Source organism: Gracilinanus agilis, chromosome 2 (genome assembly GCF_016433145.1).
Source record: "Gracilinanus agilis isolate LMUSP501 chromosome 2, AgileGrace, whole genome shotgun sequence".
In the NCBI taxonomy this organism is placed as follows: domain Eukaryota; kingdom Metazoa; phylum Chordata; class Mammalia; order Didelphimorphia; family Didelphidae; genus Gracilinanus; species Gracilinanus agilis.
In genome coordinates this window covers 575,012,977-575,039,927 of record NC_058131.1, presented here as the reverse complement: position 1 = coordinate 575,039,927, position 26,951 = coordinate 575,012,977, and the positions used below count along the sequence as shown (strand labels likewise).

At 41.8% G+C, this 26,951-nt stretch overlaps 1 protein-coding gene across 1 annotated transcript in view; it reads right to left on the bottom strand.

Moving 5' to 3' along the window:
- Positions 1–897: 897 nt before the first annotated feature.
- Positions 898–26,951, bottom strand: part of DAPK2 (death associated protein kinase 2) — a 157,611-nt gene continuing 131,557 nt past the window's right edge. Inside the window, exons 5-10 of the mRNA XM_044660124.1 lie at positions 22,913–23,042; positions 14,466–14,514; positions 13,938–13,964; positions 9,072–9,224; positions 5,088–5,133; positions 898–1,533 (exon numbers count right to left, since the gene is read on the bottom strand). Of these exons, the coding sequence (XP_044516059.1) occupies positions 904–1,533; positions 5,088–5,133; positions 9,072–9,224; positions 13,938–13,964; positions 14,466–14,514; positions 22,913–23,042 (1,035 nt within the window). The 3' untranslated portion in view covers positions 898–903. The remainder of the gene's footprint in view (positions 1,534–5,087; positions 5,134–9,071; positions 9,225–13,937; positions 13,965–14,465; positions 14,515–22,912; positions 23,043–26,951) is intronic.

The following is a 26,951-nucleotide window of genomic DNA, read 5'->3' as shown; positions in this document are numbered from 1 at the left end:
CTCTTGAATGACTCAGCGATAGCATGTACCTCTTTAAATAACTATTGTCTCCCCCTGAGAATATTAAAGCTCCTTAAGGTCAGAGACTGCTCTGTGTCTTTCTTTCCCTTCCTCTATTTTCACCACCATTACAGTGATTGACCCACAGTAAAAGCTGAATAAATGTTTGTCTCCTGACGCTTCTAGGATGCTCTGAAGCTGGAGCAGGGCTCCGGAGCCCTGGGTTGACTTCCAGCTCTTCCTTTGTCACGAAGGCATCATAACAACTGTTCCTCTTTCTTCTTCCTAGCGTTCTAGGGAGAGCTGAGGGAGGGGAAGGAGCTGGGGGTGTTCTGCACAAAGCCCAGACAGAGCTCTAGCCCAATGCATGGCGCCGAGGCATTCTTTTCTCCAGCCTCCTTTATACTAAGCTCCCACAGAGAGCAAGCACCACGCGCCTTTCAAGTAATGGTAACTGAGGCAAATGGAGCTAGACACTGTGAGAGGAGTAGGTGGCAAACCCAACGTGCCCAAAGTCAGCATCGTCCGTCAATTACCAAATACTGGCCAGAGCTCTGGGTTTTTCGAGCTTGTCATCTGCACTCCCGGCTTAGCAAGATGGGACGGAAACACCCTCTTATATCACTGGGTGCCCTAATGAAACATCAGGTGCAGGCTGAAAAGGAGCGGGAGACCTGGTCGGGGTGGAGGATGGGAACAAGGAGCATCATTCGCAGCACTGATAAGTACCCGGAATTTCTGATTCAATGGAAAGGTGAGAAAGCCAGCCTGAAGGGGCTGAGGTGGGGGCGGGGAAGGGAGGGGATGAGAGACCCCCGGAACCGTTCCTTTCTGGGAGGATGTCTCCACTGCAGCAGCAGCAAGACGATTGAGAACGTGCTTTAGCAAACCAATTAGGCCCCATTACTGGCTGGATTCTGTAACCCTGAGCTTTAAACCTGCCAGGAAGTCTTCGCTGCAAGACCTATTTAACAGTTCCATTAGCGACTTATTCACATCTCTGCTGAAATCCGAGCCAAAGCTTTCCTCGCTACCCTTCTCTTGCTGGAAGTCACTCATGAGGTCCTGGATCCACCTCAAGTCCTCAGAAAGTTCCCGCCGTAGAGCTTCGTACTGAGTCCCGAGCTGAGCATATTTCCCAGCTACACTCCCCAGGTCAGAGTCCACGGTCTGGATGTCCTCCCGGAGAGCCTTCTTCATGGCCTCTACTTTGCGGTACTCATACTTGAGCTGGGAAAGGCTGTACCGAGTGTTTTCACTCTCTTCTCTGTACCAGGCTTCCTTCTCGTTATAGATGGACAGCAGCGCCTCCACATCATCCTGGAGAGAGTCATGGGCCGTGGCCAGGGTGTTGCAGCTCCGCTCCACCTCAGCCACGTCTTCGACCACACGGGCAAAGCGCTCAAAGTTAACGTAGGTGTTGTTGCGGGGCATGCTGGAGTGACACTTGATGGTGTATTCTCTCAAGCGCTTGGTCTTCAGCTGCGGGGGCTCTGACTTCCTGGGTTCCAAGGCTTTGGCTTCTCCTTTGGACTGGAGAGCATTTGGACAGAAGAACCAGAGTATTATTTGGGCACGCGCAAGGCAGATCAAGGACTCACACTCTTCGGCATTCGCTGCATGCAACAGACTCCGGGAAAGGATGCGAGAGCGGTAAGCACGGAGTTCCCGAAGACCAAATGGAAAGGAATAAAGAGTGCATTTGGGGATGGTGAGGGGGAGGGCAAGCCCTGCATATTGACTTCAGGGGAAGGAAGGTGACCACTAATAGTAAGCAGGACCCTCCCCCAGGCACACACACAAAATGGCACCACCACTAGCAGTGGTTGGTTTGGTTTCCCATGTGGTCCTGGGACTGGTCAGTTCTTATGGTCATGCAAAGATCGGCAAACTCGATCATGAGATGCTCACACAAGCAAGTAGCCTGCAGTTAGAAGGCAACAACCCTTTCAGGGCAAACACAGCTTTTTCAAAGAGTATCCAGTAGAATGTAAGTTCCTTGTGGGCAGGGGCTCTTTTGCCTTGTTTTATCCCCAAATACCCAGTGCCTAAAAGAATACCTGGTATTCCTAGGGATAAGAACTGGATCTGTGATTAGGTTAGTATAGGGAATTTCTGGTTTGGAAACTCCTTTTACCCATTCGGGTTGGCACTTCCTCTGAAATTTATGTTCTAAAGATTTTTGCCCTAAGCACTGAGGTGTCAGCAGCAGGACTTGAAACTAGTTCTTACTGTTTTGAAATAGGCTCTTTATCCATTATAACACCTTGCCTCTCCGACTTCAATCACAAAATGAATAGTCAGATTTGGATTGAATGTGAAGATTTGCATTGGGAGACTTTTTGTGGTACCTTGTATTCTCACATCCAATGCAACAAAAACAACAAGCAGCATGCTGGATGGGAAAGGTGACCACCTCAAAATAATTCCCATCTCTGCACATTTGTCTAGTTGAGAATGTTCTATCTATTTCGCTTTCATGGTTCAAAATCCTACCTCTATCTTTTAGGGACCAGTTCAAAAACCACCTCCTCCATGAGGCTTTCCCTGACTATTCTAGCTCCATACAGCTCTCCCTCTGGCAAACTCCATAACACTTACTGTCTTTTATTACTCATTTGGCACATATATTGCCTTGTATTACTGCTGACTAGTCATACTCCAGTGTTTCAGTGAGGTGTGGAGGTGATCCTGGAGAATTGAAGGATATGCCAATAAGGTACAAGCTTTGGTAGGGCTCTCTAAGATTAAAAGACTTCAAATATGGATCATCTAAATACCAGATAAATTGAATAGGGCCTCATCACTAGAGATTTTCAGTCAAATATCATCAATTCTACTAAGGCCCAGTTGGGTTGCAATCTCTACTTCAGAGGTGTCAAATGCTCAGGCCCAGATTAAAATGTAATTGGCAAATATTTAACCAAATAAGTAAAAATACAACAAAACATAGATAAGGTTAATATGTGGTTTTCTAAGTCAATATGCATTTTCAAGAATACTTATATACTGTTAAGTGACCCTTGCTTCTCTTTGAAAGGGTAACCAGCAATAGTGAAATTATAGATGCATTAAATATTGAAGTGATCTTATACTTTTATGAAAATATCTTTTTCCCCCCATGAGGTAGAAATAATATCCTAACCTCTCCCCCTATGCAACATAGGCTAGGTTTTCCTTAAAAGGTATTGAAACTTTCCTTAAGATTTGATTGGCTTAGGGTACTAAGGTGGTAGACCTCATTTCCTGGTGGAAAATTAACATCTCAGTTAAGGGAACTTTACTCAGTTGAATCAACTTCAGGTACCTTCAATCTTCTTCTTGTCAAATATTCTCTTCTTGCTATATAGCTAAGTAAAAATTCTTTTTGTTAACTGTCAAATGATTAATGCCAGGTCTCATTTTATTCCAATACCAAACCTAAACTCCTAGGGGTGGGCCTGAGGCAGGCCCAGCCCGGAGCATCCTACTATTATATAGCAAGGTAGTTGAGGGTATGAACTATCCCTACATTTTTTCATATCCTTCATAATCCTTTAAATTTATAGAGAGCTTCACAGTTTATAAAGTGCATTTTGTACAACAGCCCTGTGAGATAATTAATACAAATTTTATTCTCAAGATGAGGAAGGTAAGATTCTGAGTTGAAGAAAATGTCCAGGACCTCTACAAAGAGTCAGAACTAGGTCTAGAATGCAAACCATGAGATTTGAAGACTCTCTTTCCATCATTGTGGCTTTTCCATTCTCCTCTCCAGCACCTAAAGCTTTAAGGGACAGCTCTCACAGGGAAGGGCACAATGAGAAAGAAAACAGGATGTGCCTGGAAATTCACAGGGTGGGTCACCACCCTGTGGCTTAGAGAAATTTAAAAACAATTTTGATCTGACCTGCCATATTGAGTACTGAGATGCCCTTACTCTCAGCCATATTTTCACTCTTCTCTAGACCTACTTTGGGTGTGCATAAACCTAGATGTTTTCTAAAGATCTCAGTATAAGGCTGGGAAGGCAATGGAGATGGCAATCAAATACTCTTACTTGAAAGGCCTCTAGGACTTTACCATGGCTGTTAAATGCCAACATAACTTTAATCACAGAGTTGGAGAATATTACAGCTAGAAGTGAACTTGGAAACCATCTCATTTTACAGATGAGGAAAATGAATTCTACAGAGATGAGTAACTTGCTAGAAGTCATCTACTTAATCTATGTCAGATAGGACTATCTTTGACAAATTTGCCCCAACATTCCCAACTCTTTACTCTTCCTACACTAGGCACTAATCTTTGAACAAAGGGTAGAAAGAGTGATCACAAAGGTCATGAGCAGGAATTCCCCTCGCACAAAGAGCCACCATCTTTGACAAGGGAATAAAAGGAGGGAAAGAGAGAAAGTGATGATGATAGGTCAAGCTGTTTGTTTGATGACCAAGGCCTGCCTGGTTTTTCTCCTTCAATCCAGTCCAGAAAATTGTTTCCTGTGATCTTCTCTCAACTACCTTTGTAACTACATGCTTCTCACTACTGTCAGGGAAGACAGAGTGGCCAGTTTGGGTCAGGAAGAAGAAAGTAAAGCAATATGCTGTTGGCTTCAAAACATGTCACACCTCTGGAATGAGGAGTGAAATGTTGATCATTTTTTAAAAACTGGAATTGGCATTTGGATGATTAAGGAACATTGACTTTAAGAAGGAAAAATGACCCCAAACTTTTCCTATCCATGAACTCTCTATGAGATCGCCCCAAACTGAAGGTTCCCGTTTGCATTTGTTTTGTTCTTTTCCTTCCAGATGAGGTTCAAAATCTTCAATGAATAAGCAAGCTAGTTTAAATTAGTGTTAGCTCATTTGAATAAGATGTGGTAGTCTAGTTAGCGGGGGGTGTCTAACACTCACTAAGGCTGAGTATAACACAAGAAAGTTTGATGTTGAGTGGTGTGTCAGATCAGTAAGTGATGCCTTCTGAATAGGGGGAAGAGGCTAAGCCACATATGATACTAGTAGCCGAGCAAGATGAGTTCAAGTTCACTCACTGGGAAGAAAAAAAGAAGCATCACCTGCACTTATGTACCACTTATGTATCCTTACCGTGATCCAGGGATGAGTGAGCGCTTCTTGGATTGTGAGCCGTTTCCTGAAGAAGGAACAAAAAAAAAGCTTAATGAGGAAAGTATTTGCTTACAACCCTACCCCACCCCTGATATTTGTAGAAATTAAATTTTGCCCCTTTCGACTGCTGTCATTGTTTGGTTTGTGTCCCACTCTTTGTGACTCTGTGGACCACATAGCATGCCAGTATTGTCTTTGAAGTTTTGAACTCTCTAGGATCATACTTCTTTATCTAGGATATCTCTCTGCCTCTCAGAAGGTACTCCATCCTGATTTTCACTCTTGCTCTGAAAATTGTCAAAAAAAATTTAACCTTACCATTATGTCTAAGGAAGCTAGGTGGTGCCTAGATAGAATGCCAATCAGGAGGATCTGAGTCTAAATTTGACGTCAGACACTTACTAGCTGTATGACCCTGGGCAAGTCACTTAACTCTGTTTGCCTCAGTGTTTTCATCTGTAAAATGAACTAGAGAAGGACATGCAAACCAGTCCAGTATCTTTGCAAAGAAATCCCTAAATAGGGTCATGAAGAGTTGGACATGGCTGAAAAACTACTGAACAATAAAATTACCTTTACTTTTGGAAAAGGAGTGCCATTAGACTACCCTAATGTTCCAATCACTATCCATAGGAATTCCCAGGTTAAAACATCCTTCCCTGGATACCACTCCCCCAAGATGTTGTCCCCTCATTTATTCTGTGATTTTCTGATGAGGATAATGAAGGATCCTGAGTCCAAGTCATATTAATATTGATTGAAGGAACCAGGATGTTTAACTCAGGGAAGAGAGAACTTGGGCCGGGGGGGGGGGGGGGACACAGTGGCTATCTTAAACAATAAATACCTGTGGACTGATTCATTTGAAAGACTATCATATGGAGGAGGAATGAGATTTGTTCTGTTTGCTTTCAAAGAGCAGCACCAAGGACAATGAGTAGAAGCAGAAAAGAGGCAAAAATTTAGGTTTGATATCAGGAAATTTTTCCTAACAATTAAGAGCAGGAAAAAAAGTGGAAAGGGCAGCATTGAGAAGTGGTACATTCCCCCATCTTGGAGGCCTTCAGATAACCATTCATCAGATATGTTACCCAATGGAAGCTCCTTAAGGGCAGGGAGTATCTTGCTTTGGTATTTCTATCCTGTGTCTGTCCTTGTGCCTGCCTGCCAGGTAGGAATAAGAACTGAATGTGGGATTCCATATCAATGAAATAAAGGAACTCCTGAGTAAGCAATCTCTTTCTACAACTGCAAATCGGCAAGTTCTTGGTAACTGATAAGCCTTAGAGAGTTACCTAGAGCACCAAGAGGTTAACTCATGCCCAAAATCACAGAGTGATTGTGTCAATAGCAGAACCTGAACCCATATCTTCTTAGCTGCCAATATTTTATTGTCAGTGTCTTTTTTTTTCAGTTGTGTCCAACTCTTCATGATCCCATTTGGGGTTTTCTTAGCAAAGATACTGGAGTGATTTGCCATTTCCTAACCTAGCTCCTTTTACAGATGAGGAAACTGAGGCCAACAGGGTTACTTGCTTGGGGTCATATAGCTGAGGAAGTATCTAAGAACAGATTTGAACTCAGGAAAATGAGTGTTCCTAAGTTCATTCTTGGCACTCTATCCACTGTACCACCAGTTGTCCTGTCCTTAGTAAGTGCTTTTTCATTCATTCATTCATTCATTTATAGTAAGTGGTAGAACCAGAATTTGAATCCAGGTTTCCTCACTTCAAAAGCCCAATGCTCTTTCCATTACCCAATGCCCTACTGGAGGCAACCAAGTACCCACAATGACTTTTAATGCATTTATTTCAACACAAGTCAGGAGTACAAAGAATGAGACTAAAAGAATTTCTAGTGAAACTAATATCGTGTGATATAGAATGAAAGGGGCTCTTGTATATTATTAGGCTCCATCCCCTCATTTTATAAGTAGGGGAACTAAGACTTAGAGAATACAGATGGCTTGCCCAAGATGATAGATAGTAAGATAAGTGGAAGAGCTGAGATTTGATCCCAAAGTCTCTGACTTCAAATGTTCCTTCTAACACATTGGATAGAATGCAGATTCCTTTGGAAAAAAATGGTAGCTCCATGAGGACAGAAATTATTCATTTTATCATTGTAGCTCCAGTGTCTGGGACAAACTGGCCAATCAATAAACATTTGTTGATTGATTAATCAGTGCTACCAACTCTAGGTCAGTGATGAGTTAATGAATCGGGAACTAGAGACTTTGAGAATAGGACCATTTTCACATCCATCTCCATTACTGGGAGAGTCCCTAAGTAGTCACAGCTGCTAGTTCAGAACAAGGGTGGTGGATATAACTTATCCTTTGGACTTGAAGCCTTGACATAAGGTTTCTAGACACCAATACAGATCTGAATTTGAGTGCTGGCCCTGAAATCAGGGAGACCTGAGTTCGAATATGGTCTCAGACATTCACTAACTACGTTACTCTGGACAAGTAACTTAACCTTGTTTGCCTCCATTTCCTCATCTATCAAAAGAGAAGGAAAAGGGGCAGCTGGGTAGCTCAGTGGATTGAGAGTCAGGCCTAGAGACGGGAGGTCCTAGGTTCAAATCCGGCCTCAGACACTTCCTAGCTGTGTGACCCTGGGCAAGTCACTTGACCCCCATTGCCTACCCTTACCACTCTTTCACCTATAAGTTAATACACAGAAGTTAAGGGTTTAAAATAAAAAAAAAAATTAAAAAAAAAAAAAAAGAGAAGGAAAAGGTGAACCATTCTGATATCTCTGCCAAGAAAATCCCAAATGGGGAGATACTGGTAAATGTTTAACAAGTAGCTCTTGAAGGAAAAAAAAAAGTGCTCAGGACACACTTTTAAATTCAATTTGCATTATTAACATTTTCTCCATCTCTATCTTTAAGTCTAGACAATCAACAAAACAATAAATCAAGCCCTGATTTGTAGCTTTTGCTAATTCCAAGGTATAAATACTAATGCTGGAAATTTAATGATCAGCTCCAGTACTTCCCTGACTACAGCTATGTGCAAACTATGAAGTTCAACTGAGGTTGCTCTGTGTGTATTACCAAGCTAAGCTGGTTAGGTGGCAGTTCACAATGATAGAACAGGCTAGGGATTTTTCTACTTAGATCCAATGAGGAAATGACTCTTATAAAGCATTCTGTAAACCTTAAAGATTTCTCAGACATTTCCTAGCTGTATGACCTTCGGCAAGTCCCTTAACTCCAATTGCCTAGCCCTTACCAATCTTCTGCCATGAAACTGATACTTAGTATTGATTCTAAGACCAAAGGTAAGGATTTTTAAAAACAGCCCCTAAAAATTGACTAATTAGATACAGATTCCCCTCTCTTTGGATAGAAAGCTGGTTGGGAAACGGGCACCCTCTAGATGAAGGGGATTCCAAGTTTAGAATATGTAAGGCAAAGCCTTTCCACCCCTCAGAAATCTCCAGGTTTCCTCCCTGAGAAGCACAAGAATGGAAAAAAGATGGTGCTTCTCATCTTCTTCTATCCTGTATGCACTTTGACTCTAAACCCTTGCCCATTCAGCCCTGCTCCCCTTTCCTAAATTTGCTGTTTGAAAAGCTAGCCACTTGATCTTAAACTGTTCAAACCTCAAATGTACCTTGAGACAGATTGTGAAACATATTCAGGACAACAAGCATTAGGAAAACCCAGGCTGGCTTCCAAAATTCATACACAATTATGTACATTTCAGTATGAGAAGAAGAACAACAAAAAAGTCTTGAGTAAACAGGCTGAATGACAAGTCTCAGCCTTGTACACATTTTCCAGCACCTGCCAAAACAGCCACAATGCTCATGATGACAGACTTTTCCCCTCAATGGGTCCCATGCAGGTGGCAAATAAATCAACACTTCTTCAGAGGTTAGGCAGAGAAGGAACATGGAAAAGGAAGGGGTTCCTCTCTGATAAACTGGTATCTTTCTTTGAAAATCTCACCTTGTTTCTTTAACCAGGAGCTTCCGAATGAAGTCTTTGGCTAACTCACTGGTCTGGCTGAAGAATTCCTCATCAAAATCATAGCTCACTGCTGTGATGTTTGCCAATGTTTCCTGCTTTGTGTCTCCAAGGAAAGGTGAAGCACCACTTAGCCTGAGCACAAAAAAAACAGGGAACTAAGTGATTGCAAACAGAAAGTGTGAAAAGTGATATAAATATCTCCCTTCTCTGAATTTTCCTATCATTTTCTGGATCTTGCATGCATTTTCATACAAGAAATACTAGGTCAGGGGCAGCAAGGTGGCTCAGTGATTGAGAACCAGGTCTTTAGGTTCAAATCTGACCTCAGACATTTCCTAGCTGTGTGACCCTGGGCAAGTTACTTTATGGCCATTGCCTAGTCCTTACCACTCTTCTACGTTGGAACCCATACACAGTATAGATTCCAAGATGGAAGGTAAGGGGAAAGATGAAAAAAGAAAGAAAGAAAGAAAGAAAGAAAGAAAGAAAGAAAGAAAGAAAGAAAGAAAGAAAGAAAGAAAGAAAGAAAGAAAGAAAGAAAGAAAGAAAGAAAGAAAGAAAGAAAGAAAGAAAGAAAGAAAGAAAGAAAGAAAGAAAGAAAGAAAGAAAGAAAGAAAGAAAGAAAGAAAGAAAGAAAGAAAGAAAGAAAGAAAGAAAGAAAGAAAGAAAGAAAGAAAGAAAGAAAGAAAGAAAGAAAGAAAGAAAGAAAGAAAGAAAGAAAGAAAGAAAGAAAGAAAGAAAGAAAGAAAGAAAGAAAGAAAGAAAGAAAGAAAGAAAGAAAGAAAGAAAGAAAGAAAGAAAGAAAGAAAGAAAGAAAGAAAGAAAGAAAGAAAGAAAGAAAGAAAGAAAGAAAGAAAGAAAGTTTAGGCCATTCAAAAGAAACCATTTGGCCCTAACCAATCCCATTGGAAAGTCAAAGTGGATAAAAGTGCACATTGCCTGGATTATAACATGTAGTTGGATAGACTGTCCATTGAGTTAGTCTGCAGTTATTTATAGAATAGGTTACAGGTGATATAGTGGGCCTAAAATTGACCTGGAAGAGGAAAGAAGGATGGATTGAATGGGGTAAGGTACACGGCATAATCAGTGGGTACAATCCTGCACAGCCACCACACCTACGTTTTTCAACATCAATATTCTTCTAGGGAGGCTATCGAGTTGTGAATCATGAAATAGAATGATTGTTGTTGTGCAGTCATTTTAGTCATGTCCAACTCTTCATGACTCCATTTGGGATTGTTTTCCATTTCCTTCTCCAGCTCATTTTCAGATGAAGAAACTGAGGCAAACAGAGTTAAGTGACTTGCCTAGGGTCACATAGCTAATGTATGTTTGAGGTCAGATTTGAACTCCCTAACTCTGGAACTGGCACCTCCTAACTGCCCATGAAATACAATGATAGAAGAATTAAAATTGCAGGAGACCTGAAGATCAATGAAAAGACACATAATGAATGTAAGCATGTTCTAATATATCATTAACAATCATTTGTAATTAAATAAAAATGCAATAAAGACATCATAAAGGATATGTATGACTGAAAAAAGAAATGGATCATTCATGTAGTATAAAAGGGAGATAGCAGATAGAAAGTGTGAATTCTGCTTTAGAATCTGACGCATTAGAGAGGCAGGAAGGATTAGAATCAGAGGCACCCATGACAAGTTTAAAGCAAGCCATGGACAAGGATGACACAGGGAAAGAAGGCATAGAAGGCACAGATGAGGTATTGGAACTGTTAAAGCATGTACTTTTACTCTGGGTTACATTTATCTGTCAATATACCTTTCCTCCCTCCAATAGATTGTAAACTCCCTGAGGGCAGGCAGAATGCTTCCTTCATCTTTGTATCCCACTTAGTGCCTCTGGCATTTTTTATGGCATTTAACTCATATTTATAAAGTCCTTTAAAATGTATAAACCACTTTCCTAACCATAAGCCTGTAAGGGAGGGAGGTCATTTTACAGATGAGGAAACTGAGGCTCAGAGATTCTCAATTAAGTTCTGTTAAATTAAACTAGAAATGGGTGTAATTTTCTCTGGGAATTCTATCCTATTAGCATAAGTGCCTTCCTCTCCTCTCTCAATCCTCCCCAGGCTCACAAAATGCATAGCCTGCCCCCTCAGATCAATCAAAATCCATCACTCTTAACTGAATACTTTCTATATATGTAGCTAGGTCCCATAGGAGTTATAAAGGGGCATAAAACATAGTCTCCTGCATGCAAAGTGCTTATAGTCTAGCTAGGGAGACACATGAAATAACTGAGATAATTAGAGAGGCATGAAATGTTCACTTGGATATTATGTGTAGTATACAATTTGGAGTCCTGTGACTCCAAATCTAATGTATTTGCCATTATACCTTATTGCCTGGTTCCAGAAATACAAAGAGGAGTTCTAAAATAGTCAGAGAGCTCTTTCAGACTCAGCTCAAATCTCACTTTTTGCTGGAAGTCTTTCTTCACCCCACCCACCCCCAATCTCACTCTCGCCCTATCTACTAATGTCTTACCTCGGAGATTACCTTCCATTTCCTCTGTATTTTGTATAAGCCTAATTCTTTACCCTTTGCGTCCCCTAACAGAATGTAAGCCCTTCTATAAAGGGCTTTAACCTACCTTTCCAGCTTTATTTCACACTTCTCTTATACATCAGTCAAATGGAGAGAGCAGCTGTTCCCCAAATTCAGCATTCTGTCTTCATCCTCTGTGTATTTACATAAGTCATTCCCCATGGTTGGAAAAGGCTCCCTCATCAATTCCACCTTTCCATGTCCTTTAAGACTTAGCCTTCCTCCTTGAGCCTTCCCTAATTCCTCCCAGTTGTCAGTTTTCTCTCTCTCCTCAAATAACCTTAAATTTCTTAAATATCTCTGTGCATGTTTTATCCACCCAAGAACTTGTAAGCTGTTAGAGGGATGTTTTGTTTTTCTCTTTGTATACTCAGCCCCTGGCACAGTGCCCTGCACCTATTAGACATTTCATATAAATGCTTGTTGAATTAAAACCAGTTCAGGAGTGTGGGTTACAGCCCCTGGCAACAGGAGATCCCAATGTTTCTGCAAGGCTTTCTGGGTTCTTTGCCTAGCACCTTAGTTGAATTTTCCTGTGGCTTGAGGAGGAAGGGAGAAGGAGAAGGAGAGAGAGGGAGAGGCAGAAGGAAGGAGGGAGGAAAAGAGAGAGAGAGCGAGAGAGCGAGAGAGCGAGAGAGCGAGAGAGAGAGAGAGAGAGAGAGAGAGAGAGAGAGAGAGAGAGAAACAGGGTGATCAGGTGAGACTCTGGGACTCATTCCTCTCCCAATTGGCTCTGAGAAGGTTAAGAGCCACCACTTTTGCACCCCCCAAGCTCTGGCACAAAAATAATCACTAAATATTTGCTGATTGATTGAATTTAAGTTTCAGTTGTGAAAAGATGGTTAATGCGTAGGCATTCATTTCCATCAGATTACAAGGAATCACTCTGAAATGCTTAGATGCAGTACATTACATAAAGGAAGAAAAAGTGAGATAGAAAGGAAAAAGACAGAAATAAATGAGTGTGATCATACCTGGGGATAGTGTGGGAGACTAGTCAGCACAGTGTTACTTTGACTAGGGACTGTTTTTTTTTTCTAAACCCTTACCTTCTATCTTAGAATCAATACTGTGTATTGGTTCCAAGGCAGAAGAGTGGTAAGGGCTAGGCAATGGGAGTTAAGTGACTTGCCCAGGATCACACAACTAGGAAGTGTCTGAGAAGAAGAATCGTAATATAGAAAATGGGGTTCATGAAGAGCAGACGCTGAATGTGACTGAGACAAGTGCATGCGTATGCCCATGTATGTGGGTGCACACTCACAGACTATTACTGCTCCAACTTGAAAATCCTAGATAAAGAGCATATCTACTTAGTACCTTAATACCGTAAGACAGGAAAGGAAGAGGAAGAAATAAAGCAGAGAGAGGGTGGAGAAGAACAGGAGATACAAAGAAGGAGCAAGCAAGGGAAAGAGAGACAAGATGAGGGTGGGAAAGAGGGGAGACTAAGAAAAGGGAAGGGAAAGGAAAAAAAGAGAATAAACCCAAAGGTAAAGACCAGAACAATCCAGTCTCCTTAACACGTGATGATTTTGCAGCTTGCAGTGTTGAGGTCCTCCTTCATGGCTTTAAAATAAAATACGTTTTTAGATTCTGACAGTAACTAAAGAAAGAGCTGAAGACAGTCAGGGAGAGGCTGATTAGTAGGCTCTCAGGGGCACTGTAGGAAGTGCAGAGACAGGCTGCAGAATATTAATTGCCATTAATAACATTAAGTAATCAATCTTGTGAGCAATGAGACCTACAACCTTGCTACATGAGGAGTATTTGGGGCTGGCTGAGCTTAATGGATCTCTCCTGCTCCCACCTCACAAACAAAGATGGGGAATAGCCCTTAAACTGAGCCTGGATTTTTACCTTTCTCCCCATCCCCTGGGTAAACAAAGCCCAAAGAGGGAAGACTTATTGCTACTAAGGAAAGTAGAAGCTTATTAGATCTAGGGCTGGAAGGGACCTCAGAGGTCATAAAGTCCAAACCTTTAGTTTTACAGTTAAGGAAACTGAGGCCCATAGAGGTTAAATGGCTGACCTCAGAGATAGGAAGCATCAAAGGTGAGATCTAAACCCAGATCCTCTGACTTCAGTCATTGATTACGCTGTCTGTGGTACCAACCTGCCTCGCTGGCATGATCAGGTGAGACTCTGGGGCTCATTTCTCTTCCAAAGGCTCTTAATTGGCTCTGGGCAGAGAAGGTTATGCTACCAATTTCCCACCCCACCTGGAAACCTGAGCTAGGACTCAGAGCCCAGCTGAGATACTTACAGGATGTAGGTGATGACTCCTATGCTCCTGCAAGACAAAAAGCAACATGAATCAGTGCCTTCCCAAGTTGGAATTCCAGAACCTATTAGGGACTCTTCTGTGGGGTCTTCAGAGGGCCACTGTGCATCCCCCTCGAGACCCCTGGGGTCTCTGCATTTCTCAGCCATCTTTAAGGAAATTAGACACCTTTGGGGGATAGTGGATAAATTACTCTGAATAGGCTACATGTGTGTGGGCTCTGCACCCTTTTCCAGGTCATTTGTTTGAAATCTGAAGGGACAAATCCTTCTCCTAACTTTTACCAAAGTGGCAACCTCATCACATTCTACATAGGATGTGAGGGGACATGGGAGGGAGGGTGCCCAAAGCCATGGGTGCTTAGAGAAATGGTTTGTTGATGCAGATAGCCACTCCCAAAAGGTTTTGGGGATCATATATGTTGGGAAGATACTTCTGAGCTAATAATACTGGGGACAAAGGAAGACTGAGTAAACCTGACCCAGGAAGAGATCTCTTTGGAAAACTTACCACATATCAGCCTCCAGCCCAAGGGGTTCATAATTCACAATTTCTGGAGCTGAAAGAAGCCAGTATTAAAGAATCAGCAACGTCTGATGTGACATTGAAGACAGATGATAGGTACATGTCAGGGACTAAATGGCCTCCTCCTCTTCCTCCCTCTTTAACAGGAAAACCAGACCAGTTGTTGAAGATCTTGATATTTCAGAATATAAAATCGTATATTAAAATAATACTAATTATACTTACATAGTGCTTTCACATTTGCAAAGCACTTTCTATATGTTATCTCATTTGATCCTCCCAAAAATCCAGTGAAATAGGACAAGGGTAATAATTATCCTCATTTTACAGATGAGGAAACTGAGACTGGGGAAGGTTAAATGACTTGTCCAGTGTTGCACAGCTTGTTAGTGTATGAGGCCATATTTGGACTTGGGTCTTCCTGACTCCAAATCCATCCCAAAGATACCTAGCCAAACCTTTTCACTTTACAAGTGAAGAAACTAGACTCTATAGAAGTTATATGACTTGCCTAGGATCACAAACTAAAGAGCTTTGAATTCAAGTCTTCTGCCTCCAAATCTGGCTTTCTTTCCCAAAGAGAGGGTTGGAGTTGGGGGAATTTAATTGGGGAAGAACAGAGCACTTGAAACTACTTGAAATTCCTATCCATCTTTTAAGAGACCAACTCAAATAATACAGTTCAAGAATGTCAATAAACTGACTTTTGTCCTGAAGAGGGTAACCAGAATGGTGAAAGGCCTAAAGTCCTTGCCACATGAGGAGTGGTTAAAGGAACTGGGAATGGTTAGGCTGAGAATGAAGCCTTAGCCTCCACTAAGTGTAGACTGCCTTCAAGAATGAGAAAAACTTCCATGTACAGCACGTCTAGTCTTGTTGGGGCTGGCCTCAAAAGACAGGACAAGGAGAAATGAGTGACAGTTGAAAGAGGCAAATTTTGTTGTTTTTTTAGTCATTTTTCAATCATATCTAATTCTTCATGACCCCATTTTTGGGGTTTTCTTGGCAAAGATACTGGAGCAGTTTGCCATTTCCTTCTCCAGCTCATTTTACAGATGAAGAAACTGAGGCAAACAGGATGAAGTGACTTGCCCGGGGTCACACAGCTAGTAAGTGTCAGAGGCCAGATTGGAACTTGGGAAGATAAGTTTTCCTGCCTTCAAGCTCAGTACTACATTGCCAAGATTTTTTTCCAGATGTAAAAAACTAAACTAAACTCCTCACAAATTCCCTAACAATTAGAGCTATTCAAATACAGAATGGGCAGCCTTATATAGTGAGTGAGGAGGCGGGCTCCCCAATACTGGAGGTTTTGGACAGAGGATTCATGAATACTGATTAGATATCAATTGGTCCAAAAGCATTCATTAGGCACCTACTATTCAAGTATTGTTCAGTTGTTTCAGTCGTTCAGACTCTTTGTGACCCATTTAGGGTTTTCTTGCCAAAGATCCTAGAGTGGTTTGCCATTTTCTTCTCCAGCTCACTCCAGATGAGGAAACTGAGGCCAATAGGGTTAAGTGACTTGCCCAGAGTCACACAGCTATGAAGTGTCTAAGGTCAGATTTGAACTCAGGAAGGCCCATTTTCCTGAACCCAGGCCTGGCACTCTATCCACTGCACCGCCCTGCTGCCCCAGTAGGTTAGTTTAGGTGGTATCTAAGGTCCTTTTTAGCTCTGCAAGCCTGACTGAACTGACCAGCTGGCTCAATTGGTCTTGATCATTATCTTTTGGGGGCCCAGCTCAGTTTCTAGCAAAGCTTGGATTATGAAATCTTTATGTACCACTTTGTACTGAACTTTACTGTCATATGTTTCATCTTCCCAGTTAGCTGATAAACTCCCAGAGAGAAGAGGCTCCCATCACCAGACTGGCCATACAGTGATTTTTTTTCCCCAGCAACTTTCAAAGCCCATCCACTAAGTGATGGAGAAAGTGTGACTGCCTCACAGGAGAAAATATCCACAACAATGAAACTGTGAGGTGGTATGAATTTGATTTCTCCCTCAAACACTCAGACACTGGGACCCTGGGCATGTCACTAAATCTCCCTAAGACTCAGCTTTCTTACTTGTAATCTAGGGATAATAATAGCACCTGCTTTACAGAATTGTTGTGACAATAAAAAAAAATAATGGATCAGGTGCTTTGCAAACCCTAAATGCCACATAAATGAGCTGTTAGTATTTCTGTAACTAAATGAAGTCATTATTACTATTACTAAGCTCCTTGGCAGACTACATGAAAGGCAGGGACCACTTATCTCCCTTTTGTGGGATCTCAGACATTAGGGTTAGAAGGGGCTTCATAGCTCATCTTATTCATTATACTAATTATGAATCTGGCCTTCCACACACCTGACAAGTGGTTGCCGGCCTCTCTGCTTAATCACCTATGGGGATGGATGACTGCAACTCCCTAGAGCATCCTATTTCATTTCTGGTCAGCTCTAATTGTTCAGGAAGTTTTCCCCTCTGCTAATCTAAAGTATTCTCCATAGATCCTGGCACAAGGCTGACCTGTTACTCAATAAATACTTCTCAGCTCATTGGCTTATCAGAGGATGGAGCTTTGGTGGAGGGGGACAGGAAGGGAGAGGAAAGAGACTGAGGATGGGATGATTGGAAGAGAAGGTTACTTGGTCAGAGGAAGGGCTTCCTTTTTGCAAAGATTCCTGGGGTTGTGTCATCACTTCTATTCACACTTCTGGATCAAAGGGCCTTCCTTCCCACTCTAGCACCAGGGTCAAGGGTTAAGAATAAATTCCCACACAAAAGCTGTCCTGCAATCTAATACTTTTGTTCTTTGTAGCTGCCTCAGTCAGAGAATGAGCTACAGGATGGGCTAGAATGTTGAGCTGCCACCAGCTCAACCAACTATATTTAACTCTTGAGCTAACTTTGCAACCTTGGGCAATTATATAAGTCTCATATAAAATGAGGATGTTAGATCAGGAGTTCTTAACTTTGGGGTCCATGAATGTGATTGGGGGAAAAAAAGCAACATTTTTGTTTCAAAATAATAGGTTTCCTTTATAATCCTATGAATTTTGTGCATTTTATAATCCTATGAATTTTATGCATTTAAGAATGGTATTCTAAAAAAGCCCAGAGATGGGAGGTCCTGGGTTCAAATATGGCCTCAGACACTTCCTAGTTGTGTGGCCCTGGGCAAGTCACCTAACCCTCATTGCCTAGCCCTTACCACTCTTCTGCCTTAGAACCAATACAGAATATTGATTCTAAGATGGAAGGTAATTGTTTTTAAAAGAAGAATAGAAGAATTGATCCACAAGTTCCACTGGAAAGACTACCCAAGGGGACCATGAGGTTAAGATCATCTGACCTAGATGATACTGTCTTCAAAAGCACTCCTTCAACACTTGATTGTTTAAATCCTTTTCTTATTTAGAAGCACGGCTCAGATGCTACTTTTTCATGAAGGTGGAGCATCAACTTATTTGAAAATTATTTCTCCCACTTCATAATAATTTTTTAAAATTGGCATTGAGTTTTTTTGTAATGGTAAAGGTCTGGAAACTGAGCATTGTCTATCACTTGGGGAATGGATGAGAAATGGTATAGGGTTGTAATGAAATACTATGGTTGGGATAGAATACTTATAATGGAACAAGTTGAGTTCAGAAAAACCTGGAAAGACTTATATGAATTGATGAAGAGAAAGGAGCAGAACCAAATAATAATATATTCAGTAACAGAAATATCATATGGTGATCAGCTATGAAGGACTAAACCATTATCAGGAAGCAGTTTTCTAAGATAATCATAAGGGACTCATGAAAATGCTAACCATAGCCAAAAAAGGAACTGTTGGAGTCTGAAGCAGATCAAAGCATGACATCTTCTACTTTATTTCCTTCATGAGATTTTTATTGTATGTGTCATATGTGTCTTCTATCACAATATGAGCAATATGGAAATATGTATTGCATGAAAGTACTGGTATAACTTATATCAGATTATTCACCACCTCTGAGTGAGGCAAGGAGGGAGAAAAATCTGAATCCTGAAATGTCAGAAAACAATTGTCAAAAATTGTTTCTACATCTAACTGAAGAATAAATTTTAAAATAAAAAATTTTCCTTGATATATTTTATTTTTGAATCACCTTTATATCACACATACCCCTACCTACTAAGCCATCTTTTAGTAAAAGGAACTTTAAAAGTTTTCTAAAAAGCAGTTCTGCAAAACCAGCCAACATATCAATTAGATCTATCAGTATATGCAATAGTCCACCCCTACATATAGTTCCTTACCTCTATAAAGAATGGAGAAGGGAACATTTTCTCCACTCTTCTCCAGGACCAAAATTTCTTGATCATTATAATTTAACAGAATTTAGCTTTGTGGTTTTATTCTTGCCATTTAAATATCATTTTATAGCTCTTTGTCTAGATCTTCACTTTTATCATATTCTACCTTACATTACTTACACACAGGTCTTATCCTCCTCATTAGATTATAAATACCTTGAGGAATTCAGTGAAACATTGGAAGACTCATTTGAGTCAATGCAGATCAAAGAAAGCAGATCAGAACAATCTGCACAATGGCTACAAGAATGTAAATGACACTAACATAGCAGAAATCAGGTTACATTTCATGTAATATTGGTTCTAGAGGATTGATGGTGAAACATACCTCCTTTCTCTTGATAAGAAAGGTGTAGATTGTGGGTGCAGAATGCTATCAGTGCTCTCATATGTGTTCAGTGTGTTGGTTGATTTTGTTTCACTGTTTTTCTAACATAAGAGATGATTCAGAGAGTGAGGGAAAGAGGGAAGAAAGTGGAGAGAGGGAGGGGAAGGGGAAGGAAGGGAAGGGAGAGAAGATGAAAAGAGAAAGAGTATGGGAAAGAGAGAGAGGAAGGGAAGGAGAGGAGGGAGGGGAGAGGAGGAGGAAGAGGAAAAGGAGGAGAGGGAGAGGGTGAGAGGAAGAAGGAGAGGGAGAGGGAGAGAGGGAGAGGGAGAGAAGGAGAGAGGGAGAGAGAAAGAGGGAGAGAGAGAGAGAGAGAGAGGGAGGGAGGGAAGGAGAGAGAGAGAGAGTAGGAAGTGGCCTTGATTTTAAAAAAAAGTTTGAAAAATCACAAAAAGCAAGTTCCTTGAGGGCAGAAACTGTTATTTTGCATCTTTGTAATTCCCAGCATCCAGCATAGTGCTTTCCAAATAGTAAGTGCTCACTGACAAGTCAATTCAACTAAATATTAATGAATTTAATTGAGATTGATAAGAGCACTAAAAAAACCACATTAGTATTGATAGTGTACAAAGCCTTCTGTAGTCTAGCCTCAGTGATGATGATGATGATGATGATGGTGATAATTAGCATTTATATAGCCTTAGAGTCAGTAAGACCTGAATTTGAATCAGGCCCCAGACATTTACCAACCATCTGACCCTGGACAGGTCATTTAACTCTGTTGGCCTCAGTTTCCCCATCTATAAAATGAGTTAGAGACAGAAGTGAAAAACCAATCCGGTATCTTTGCCAAGAAATCCCTGAATGGGATCATGAAGAGTCAGATATGACTGAAATGACTGAACAACAACAATAGGGTAATTTGGGGTTTGCAAAGTGCTTTACAAATTTCTTATCTCATTTGAATCTCACGACGACCCTGGGAAGTAGGTCCTGTTATTTTGCATCTTTGTCCACATTGCTGCTCAGGTTATCTCAGCTTCCTCCCTCTGTGAATCTTCAGCCCTCCCTAGACAATCAGACTAAAATAATTGCTGTACTCCTCGAATTCCCATTTCCACATTTTTGTACATATTTTCTCCTCTCTGGATGGCCTTCCTCATTCTTCTCTACTGACTGTTACTATGATGGGTGGAAGGGATCCTACCTTTCTTTCAACTCTTCTAATCTTACTGTCTATACCAAATATTTGATCACAGAATACATATTGCTTTAGGGGGTAGCTAAGTAGGTCATAGAGAACCAGACTTAGGAGATGGGAGATCCTGGGTTCAAATCTACCCTTAGATACTTCCTAGCTTTGTGACCCTGGGCAAGTCACTTAATCCCCATTACTTAACTCTTACTAAAAAAAAGCAAGGGTTAAAAAGGTTTTTCTCGTTTAAAAAAAAAGAATATATACTACCTTGGATTATTAACAATATGTTATCTTTGCAACAATATCTTTGCAAGTATATATGTCTAACCTGAACTCACCTTTGTCTTTTTTTCATAATCAGTCATTTTCTTTCTCAATAAGTCTCCAGGATCTTTTTCTTGGAATTCTATTTAATCCTTTTATTGTTATTTAATTGCTCATATAATCATGCCTTCTCTTTCCAATTAGATTATAAACTCCTCAAGGGCAAGGGACTGGCTCCTATAACAATTCAATCAATGCAACAAACATTTATCAAGCAGCTTACTTCCCAGTGAGTGGAAAAAACAGGATGAATCCAAGAGGGGGGGAAAAAATCTCTTTTGTATTCTGTGACCCAGACAAATCGGCTTTTTTTTTCCCTCTATTCCTCACAAGTGACTCACCAGCTCCCTGTGCTGGGCTGTCTCCCACGCTTCCCTTAGAATGATTCCTTTCTTACCTCTGACTCCCAGAAGCAGTCTCTTCCTTCAGTATGGACCTCAAGTACCATCTTCTACATGAAACTTTCCTTGGGACCCTCACCTGCTAGCACCCTATCTCTACCTCAAATGCAACTGCTGTCAATTTAACTCCTTTGCATTTATTTGCCTTTATTCTGGTTATATTTCTGTCAATATTCAATGTCTTTTTCCTTATAAATATGGGCCATTTTGCACCTTGTATTTCTATCCTTAAGTGACTGAACAATCCTAAACAGTCCTAAGTCCTAAACAATCAGTAAACTTAACCCCATTTATCTAGCCCTTGCTATTATTCCGTCTTGGAATTGATACTGAAACAGAAGGAAGGGGTTAAAAAAATACTTGTTGGCTGATTGTTGCTCTTTTGCCTCATCCAGAAGACATTTCCCATGTGGGACATCCACTCAGGCCCCAGAAGTGCTGACCCTCTTTATCAATTAACCAAACCACTAATCAATTAATCCACCAGCATTTGCTAAGCATCTACTATGAGTCAACTCTGTTCAGTTATTTTTTAGTCATGTCTGACTCTTCATGACCCCATTTGGAGTTTTCTTGGCAAAGATAGTAGAGTGGTTTGCCATTTCCTTCTCCAACACATTTTATAAGTGAGGAAACTGAGGCCAACAGGGTTTAGTGACTCACCCAGGGTCTCCTAGCAAGTAAGTGTCTGAGGCTAAATTTGTACTCATGAAGACATGTCTTCCCAACTCCAGGCCTGGCACTTTATCCACTATGCCACGTAGCTGCCACCTAGACTCCCCATCTTTAAAAATATACGTGTGCTACCTGCCCACATGGCCAATGTGAGTCTTACATGAAAAAAAATCTACTCAAAAGCACATTGTAAATCTGGAATTTCTACCGTGTATCTGGAGCAGAGGGAGATCCTGGAGGTGGCTTGCTCTCCAGGGGAGAGGGAAAGGGTGGAGTACCAGGGAAAAGAGGGCTGTGGAACCCTCCCACCAGCTCAGCTCTCCCTTTGCCTGCATAAAGGAACAGGAATAAAGAAATGAGAGGTAAGTAGGTGAGTGGGTGGATCTGGCATCTGGTAGATGGTTGGGTTTTTTGTTTTTTTCCTTTAGAAGATCAAAAGCTACTCCAGAAGGCTGAGTTTACTGGAATTCAGGAGGGTGAGGCTACTTGCAATCTGGAAAATAAGGTCCTGTGAGAATAAGAGCAGGGGAAAAGGAGGAAGAGAGAGAAAATTCTCTTCAGAGAAGCTAAAGAGGGTTGTTTAAAGACCTACAGTTCAGTGGTGAGAGAAGCATCATCCTGCAGAGGGAGGAAACAGCACCCTAATTCGGTGCTCCCTCCTTCCAGCTCTTGTTCCTTAAAGCAACAGAGGATTCCGTCCAGAAGCCCAGAAAAGCCATTTCTTTCCAAACCCATCCCCCCCACCCCAGGCACACATCACCCATGAGCATCCCCAGCCCGGAATGGGCACCATGGAGGAGGGAAGGAGTACTTCTGAGAGGTGAAGGCTTTTACTCAAAGGTAGAGGCTGCCTTCCTTTTTCCTGCCTACTTTTTCCTGCCTAACTTATCAGCTGGCACACTGCAGAAACTAAGTTTGTTTTTCAGTCATTTTCAGTCCTTTCTGATTCTTCATGACCCCATTTGGCATTTTCTTGGTAGAGATACTGGAATCGTTTGCCATTTCCCTCTCCAGCTCATTTTACAGTTGAAGAAACTGAGGCAGACAGGGTGAACTGGCTTGCCCAGAGTCACCTAAGTTCATAAGTGTCTGAGGCCAGATTTGAGCTCAGGAAGGTGAATCTTTCTGACTCCAGACCCGCTGCTCTGTTCACTGCGTGACCTAAACTTACCTACAAATTCTGGGGTCCCAAAAATGTTCTTAAACTCCACTCCATCTTCAATTTCATGAGCCAGGCCGAAGTCAATTAGCTTGATGTGTGGAATGGGAATATTCTTATCCAACAGCATAATGTTCTCTGGCTATGGAACAAAAGGGGGAAAAAAGGATGGTAATTAAGGCTCTGGATTGTGTTTCGAGTTAAGGATTTGGGGCAGGGTTTGGTGTTCTTTTTTAAGCTACTGAAACAGAACAAAATCCTAGCTTGTTTTTGTATCCTTAATCATCTTCTGTGAACGCAAAACAGGCCTAAGAGAGTATAAATATCTCAAGCCCTGGGCTTTACTGACTGTTGCTGATAGGAAGAGACCCGCCAGCCAAAGATGAGAGTCCTCCAGTCCCCAATTTGCTCTAAGTGCTTGTCAGACCAGCACTCTTTCTTGGGAAAGAACCCATAGAGTATAATGGAATCAGAACTAGACAGAGAGTCCACACGATTCAATTAGACAAAGATCTATTAAGAGCTGGCTAGATTTAAGACTGAGAAGAAGCACAACATCATTTTAAAAAGGGCTTGGAAAGATATTAGCCCCAGTGGGTATTGCACTGGGCTCAGAGTCTGGAAGATTTGGGTTCAAATCCCATGATTGATATTTACTAGCTGTGTGATTCTGGGCAAGTCACCAAACCTCTGTGAGCTTCAGTTTATTCATATATAATAATAATTGGCATTTTTATAGTTATTTAAGCAAAGCACTTTACAAATATCTCATTTGAGTCTCACAACCACCCTGAGTGGTCTTAGTCCCATTTTACAGATGAGGAAACTGAGGCAGACAGAGATGAAGCGATTGGCCCTGGGTCACAGCACTAGTGAGTGTCCAAAGTAGTCTTTGAGCTTGGGTCCTCCTAGCTCTCTCTCCCCTGTGCCACCCAGTTAAACTCAAAGACTCCTTTTCCCCCAAATTTAGCTTCTCTCTCTCTATTTTTTTTCCTTTTTATGTATGTAGGCTCTGCCTCCCCTGATATTTTTATTTTTCTATTTTTGTCTTTGAATCTCCAGCACCTAGCACAGCCCCTGGGGCGTGGTAGGCATTTACTAAGTGTTTATTACTTACTTCCACCTCTAAAAATCTACATCTCTACCATCTTGGGTTCAAATCCTGCCTCCAGTATATGAATTAGTCACTTAAGCACTCAGCACTGCACAGTAGAAAGGGCAGCAGATCTGAAGGCAAAGGGTCTGAGGTTTCTTTCTTTTCTTTTTTTTTTTTTTTTTTTGCTATTTAATTTTTTTAAATTTTTTTTTAGAAAAAAATTTTTTCCATGGTTACATGATTCATGTTCTTACTCTCTTCCCCCCCAACCCCCTTCTGTAGCCGACACACATTTCCACTGGTTTCTTCATATGTCATCGATCAAGACCTATTTCCATATTATTGATAATTGTACTAGGGTGGTCATTTAGAATTTACTTCCCAAATCATATCGGCATCAACCCCTGTGTTCAAGCAGTTGTTTTTCTTCTGTGTTTCCACTCCTGTAGTTTGGGACTAAGGTTTCACTGCCTCAGACACTGACGTTTCATTTCCTACCCCCTTATCACTGATATTTCACACTTAGAGGTGAGGCAGTGGCCTGAAGTAAACAGGAAGAACTCTAAACATCTCATTGTCCCCCATGACAGATGGTAAGACTGAGGGCCATGAGTGGGAACAAGCCAATAAGGATACAAACACAGGCCCTGATAATCGTTTAGCCCATCCAGCCCTCAGTTTCTTCATCTCTAAAATGGGGATGGGGAAGATGGGACTCACACAGTTAGGAGGAAGGCACCTTGTGGGCACAGGTTAATGTTATTTTTGCTCAGTTATTTTTGCTTAGAGCATTTCCTGTTTGTTTGTTTGTTTTCCAAGTTGGTCCCTCACGGCTGGCACAGTAGAGGAGGAGGAAAAGCTCTCCCCAAAAGGCAGCCCCAGCTCGGCCAGTGTTCCCCGGCTTATCTGCATCTGGTCCTTCCTGGCCACATCTTTCTCCATCCACCAGGCTTCCTGTTGACGGCTCTCCCCTCCTCCCATGTGGCTGCCCATACTTTAGGGTTTGTTTAATTCTAGCTCCCAGCAGGACATAGGAAAGAATACACCTGATTTCCAGGGAAATTACCAGCTGCTGGGGCCATTTCCAGGCCTGTAAATAGCTGCAAAACCCAGCTAGGACATGGAGGAGGAGCCTGGGGAGCCCTGTGCAGGACCCCTCTCTTCTTAACTATCTTAGGGTTCCCCCTCAGCCCCCTTTTTCTCCCACCCATCCAGAGTCTTTCTCCCCTGAGAAACCAGGCAGGAAGCTTCCAAGCTCCCTGGATTTCCTCATGACCCCTAAGAGCCACTGGAACTTTCACTTGAGGAAGTAGACGATGTCTCAAATTCTTTTACTTAAAAAACAAATACCATGTTTTCCTTTTGGAATTTTTAAGCCTTGTTTATCCTTCCTCTATCCGGGAGCCTCCTCCTAACTGGATTTAGAAAATACACAGAAATATTTTCCCAAGGCAGATGACTGAAGACTTGGTGTCTTTCTGCAGGAGTGGAGAGGGGAGAAGGAGGGAAAGGGCTTTGTACAATATTCCGCTGCTTCTTCTTCCTTTTTTAAAATTCTTATCTTCTGTCTTAGATCAATGCCAAGTAGGAGTCCAAGATGAAGAGCTGCAAGAGCTAGGCAATGGGGATTAAATGACTTGCCCAGGGTCATCCAATGAGAAAATGTCTGAAGCCAGATTTGAACCCAGGGCCTCACTCCTCTGGGCCTGGGTCTCTATCCACTGAGCCACCTAAGAGAGGTTCAGTGAAGGGTCTCTATTTCCCCATCTTGAGGGCTTAACAGTTAGGAGTTTCAGAACTCACTCTGCCTCTCTACAGTTATGTTCGTCTGACCATGCCATTCCACCTCTGTAAAATGGAAACCATAATCATGGCGCCATCTTCTTCATGGAGCTGCTGTGAGGAAAGGGCTTTGAACAAATGAAGGAAGGAAGGAAAAGCACTGGAGAGCTGACCATGTGCCCACTGCCATGCTAATCAGAGGTGACCAAAGTAATAAAGTGAGATGGTCCCTTCTGTTCAGGAGTTCATGCTCTCACTGGAGAAGACAATGTGTTAGAGGCATCAGCCTTAGGGTGAACAGGAAGGCCCTGAGGTCTAAGGGTGCAGTGAAAGGGCAAATGGCAAGGCTCAGGGGCCCTCAGGCTGCATTAGCAGGGAAGAGGGCAGTGCCTGGAGGCCTGGTGAGTATGCCAGCAGAGATGATGGTGAGGCTTGGTGGTCCTCCAGTTGACTAAAAGGACTTTAGTTAGGGACTTCCTAATTATCCAAGGAATCTGAGCTTCATAGAGAGAACAGAATAAAATAAAACAAGGGCCAAAGCAACCCAAAACTCTATAATCTTGCATGAGTGATGTGTCAAGTTACTGACCAAAGAAAGGGGGAAATTGCCTGAAATTCTGAATGATGCAGAATACTTAGTTTCCTTTTGCTAGGGTAGGAATTCCAGGAGAAGGAAAAAGGTCATTGTTTAGCCAGGAGGTGGGAAGAAGACTGGAATATCTATCTGTAGGAAGACTGGAAGAGAATGACAATGTGGTGGGCCTTTGGAGAACTTAGTATGGGACATAAACTATAGAGTAGTCTTGGAAAGGCATCATAGTATGGTAGAAAAAACACTGGATCTAAAGTCAGGATGCCTGAGGTCTAAATTCTTCCTTTGAAACTTATTAGTTGGAGGGAGCTAGGTTGGCTCAGTGGCTTGAGAGCCAGGCTTAAAGGTAGGAGTTCCTGGTTCAAATTTGATCTCAGACAATTTCTAACTGGGTGAACCTGAGTGAGTGACTTAACCCCTTCACTGACTAGCCCTTAATATTCTTTTGCCTTGGAATCAGTACTCAGTATTGATTCTAAGACAGAAGGTAAGGGTTTTAAATTCAAAGAGGAGGTGGAACAAAGGAAGGAGGGAGAGAGGAAGGAAGGAAGGAAGGAAGGAAGGAAGGAAGGAAGGAAGGA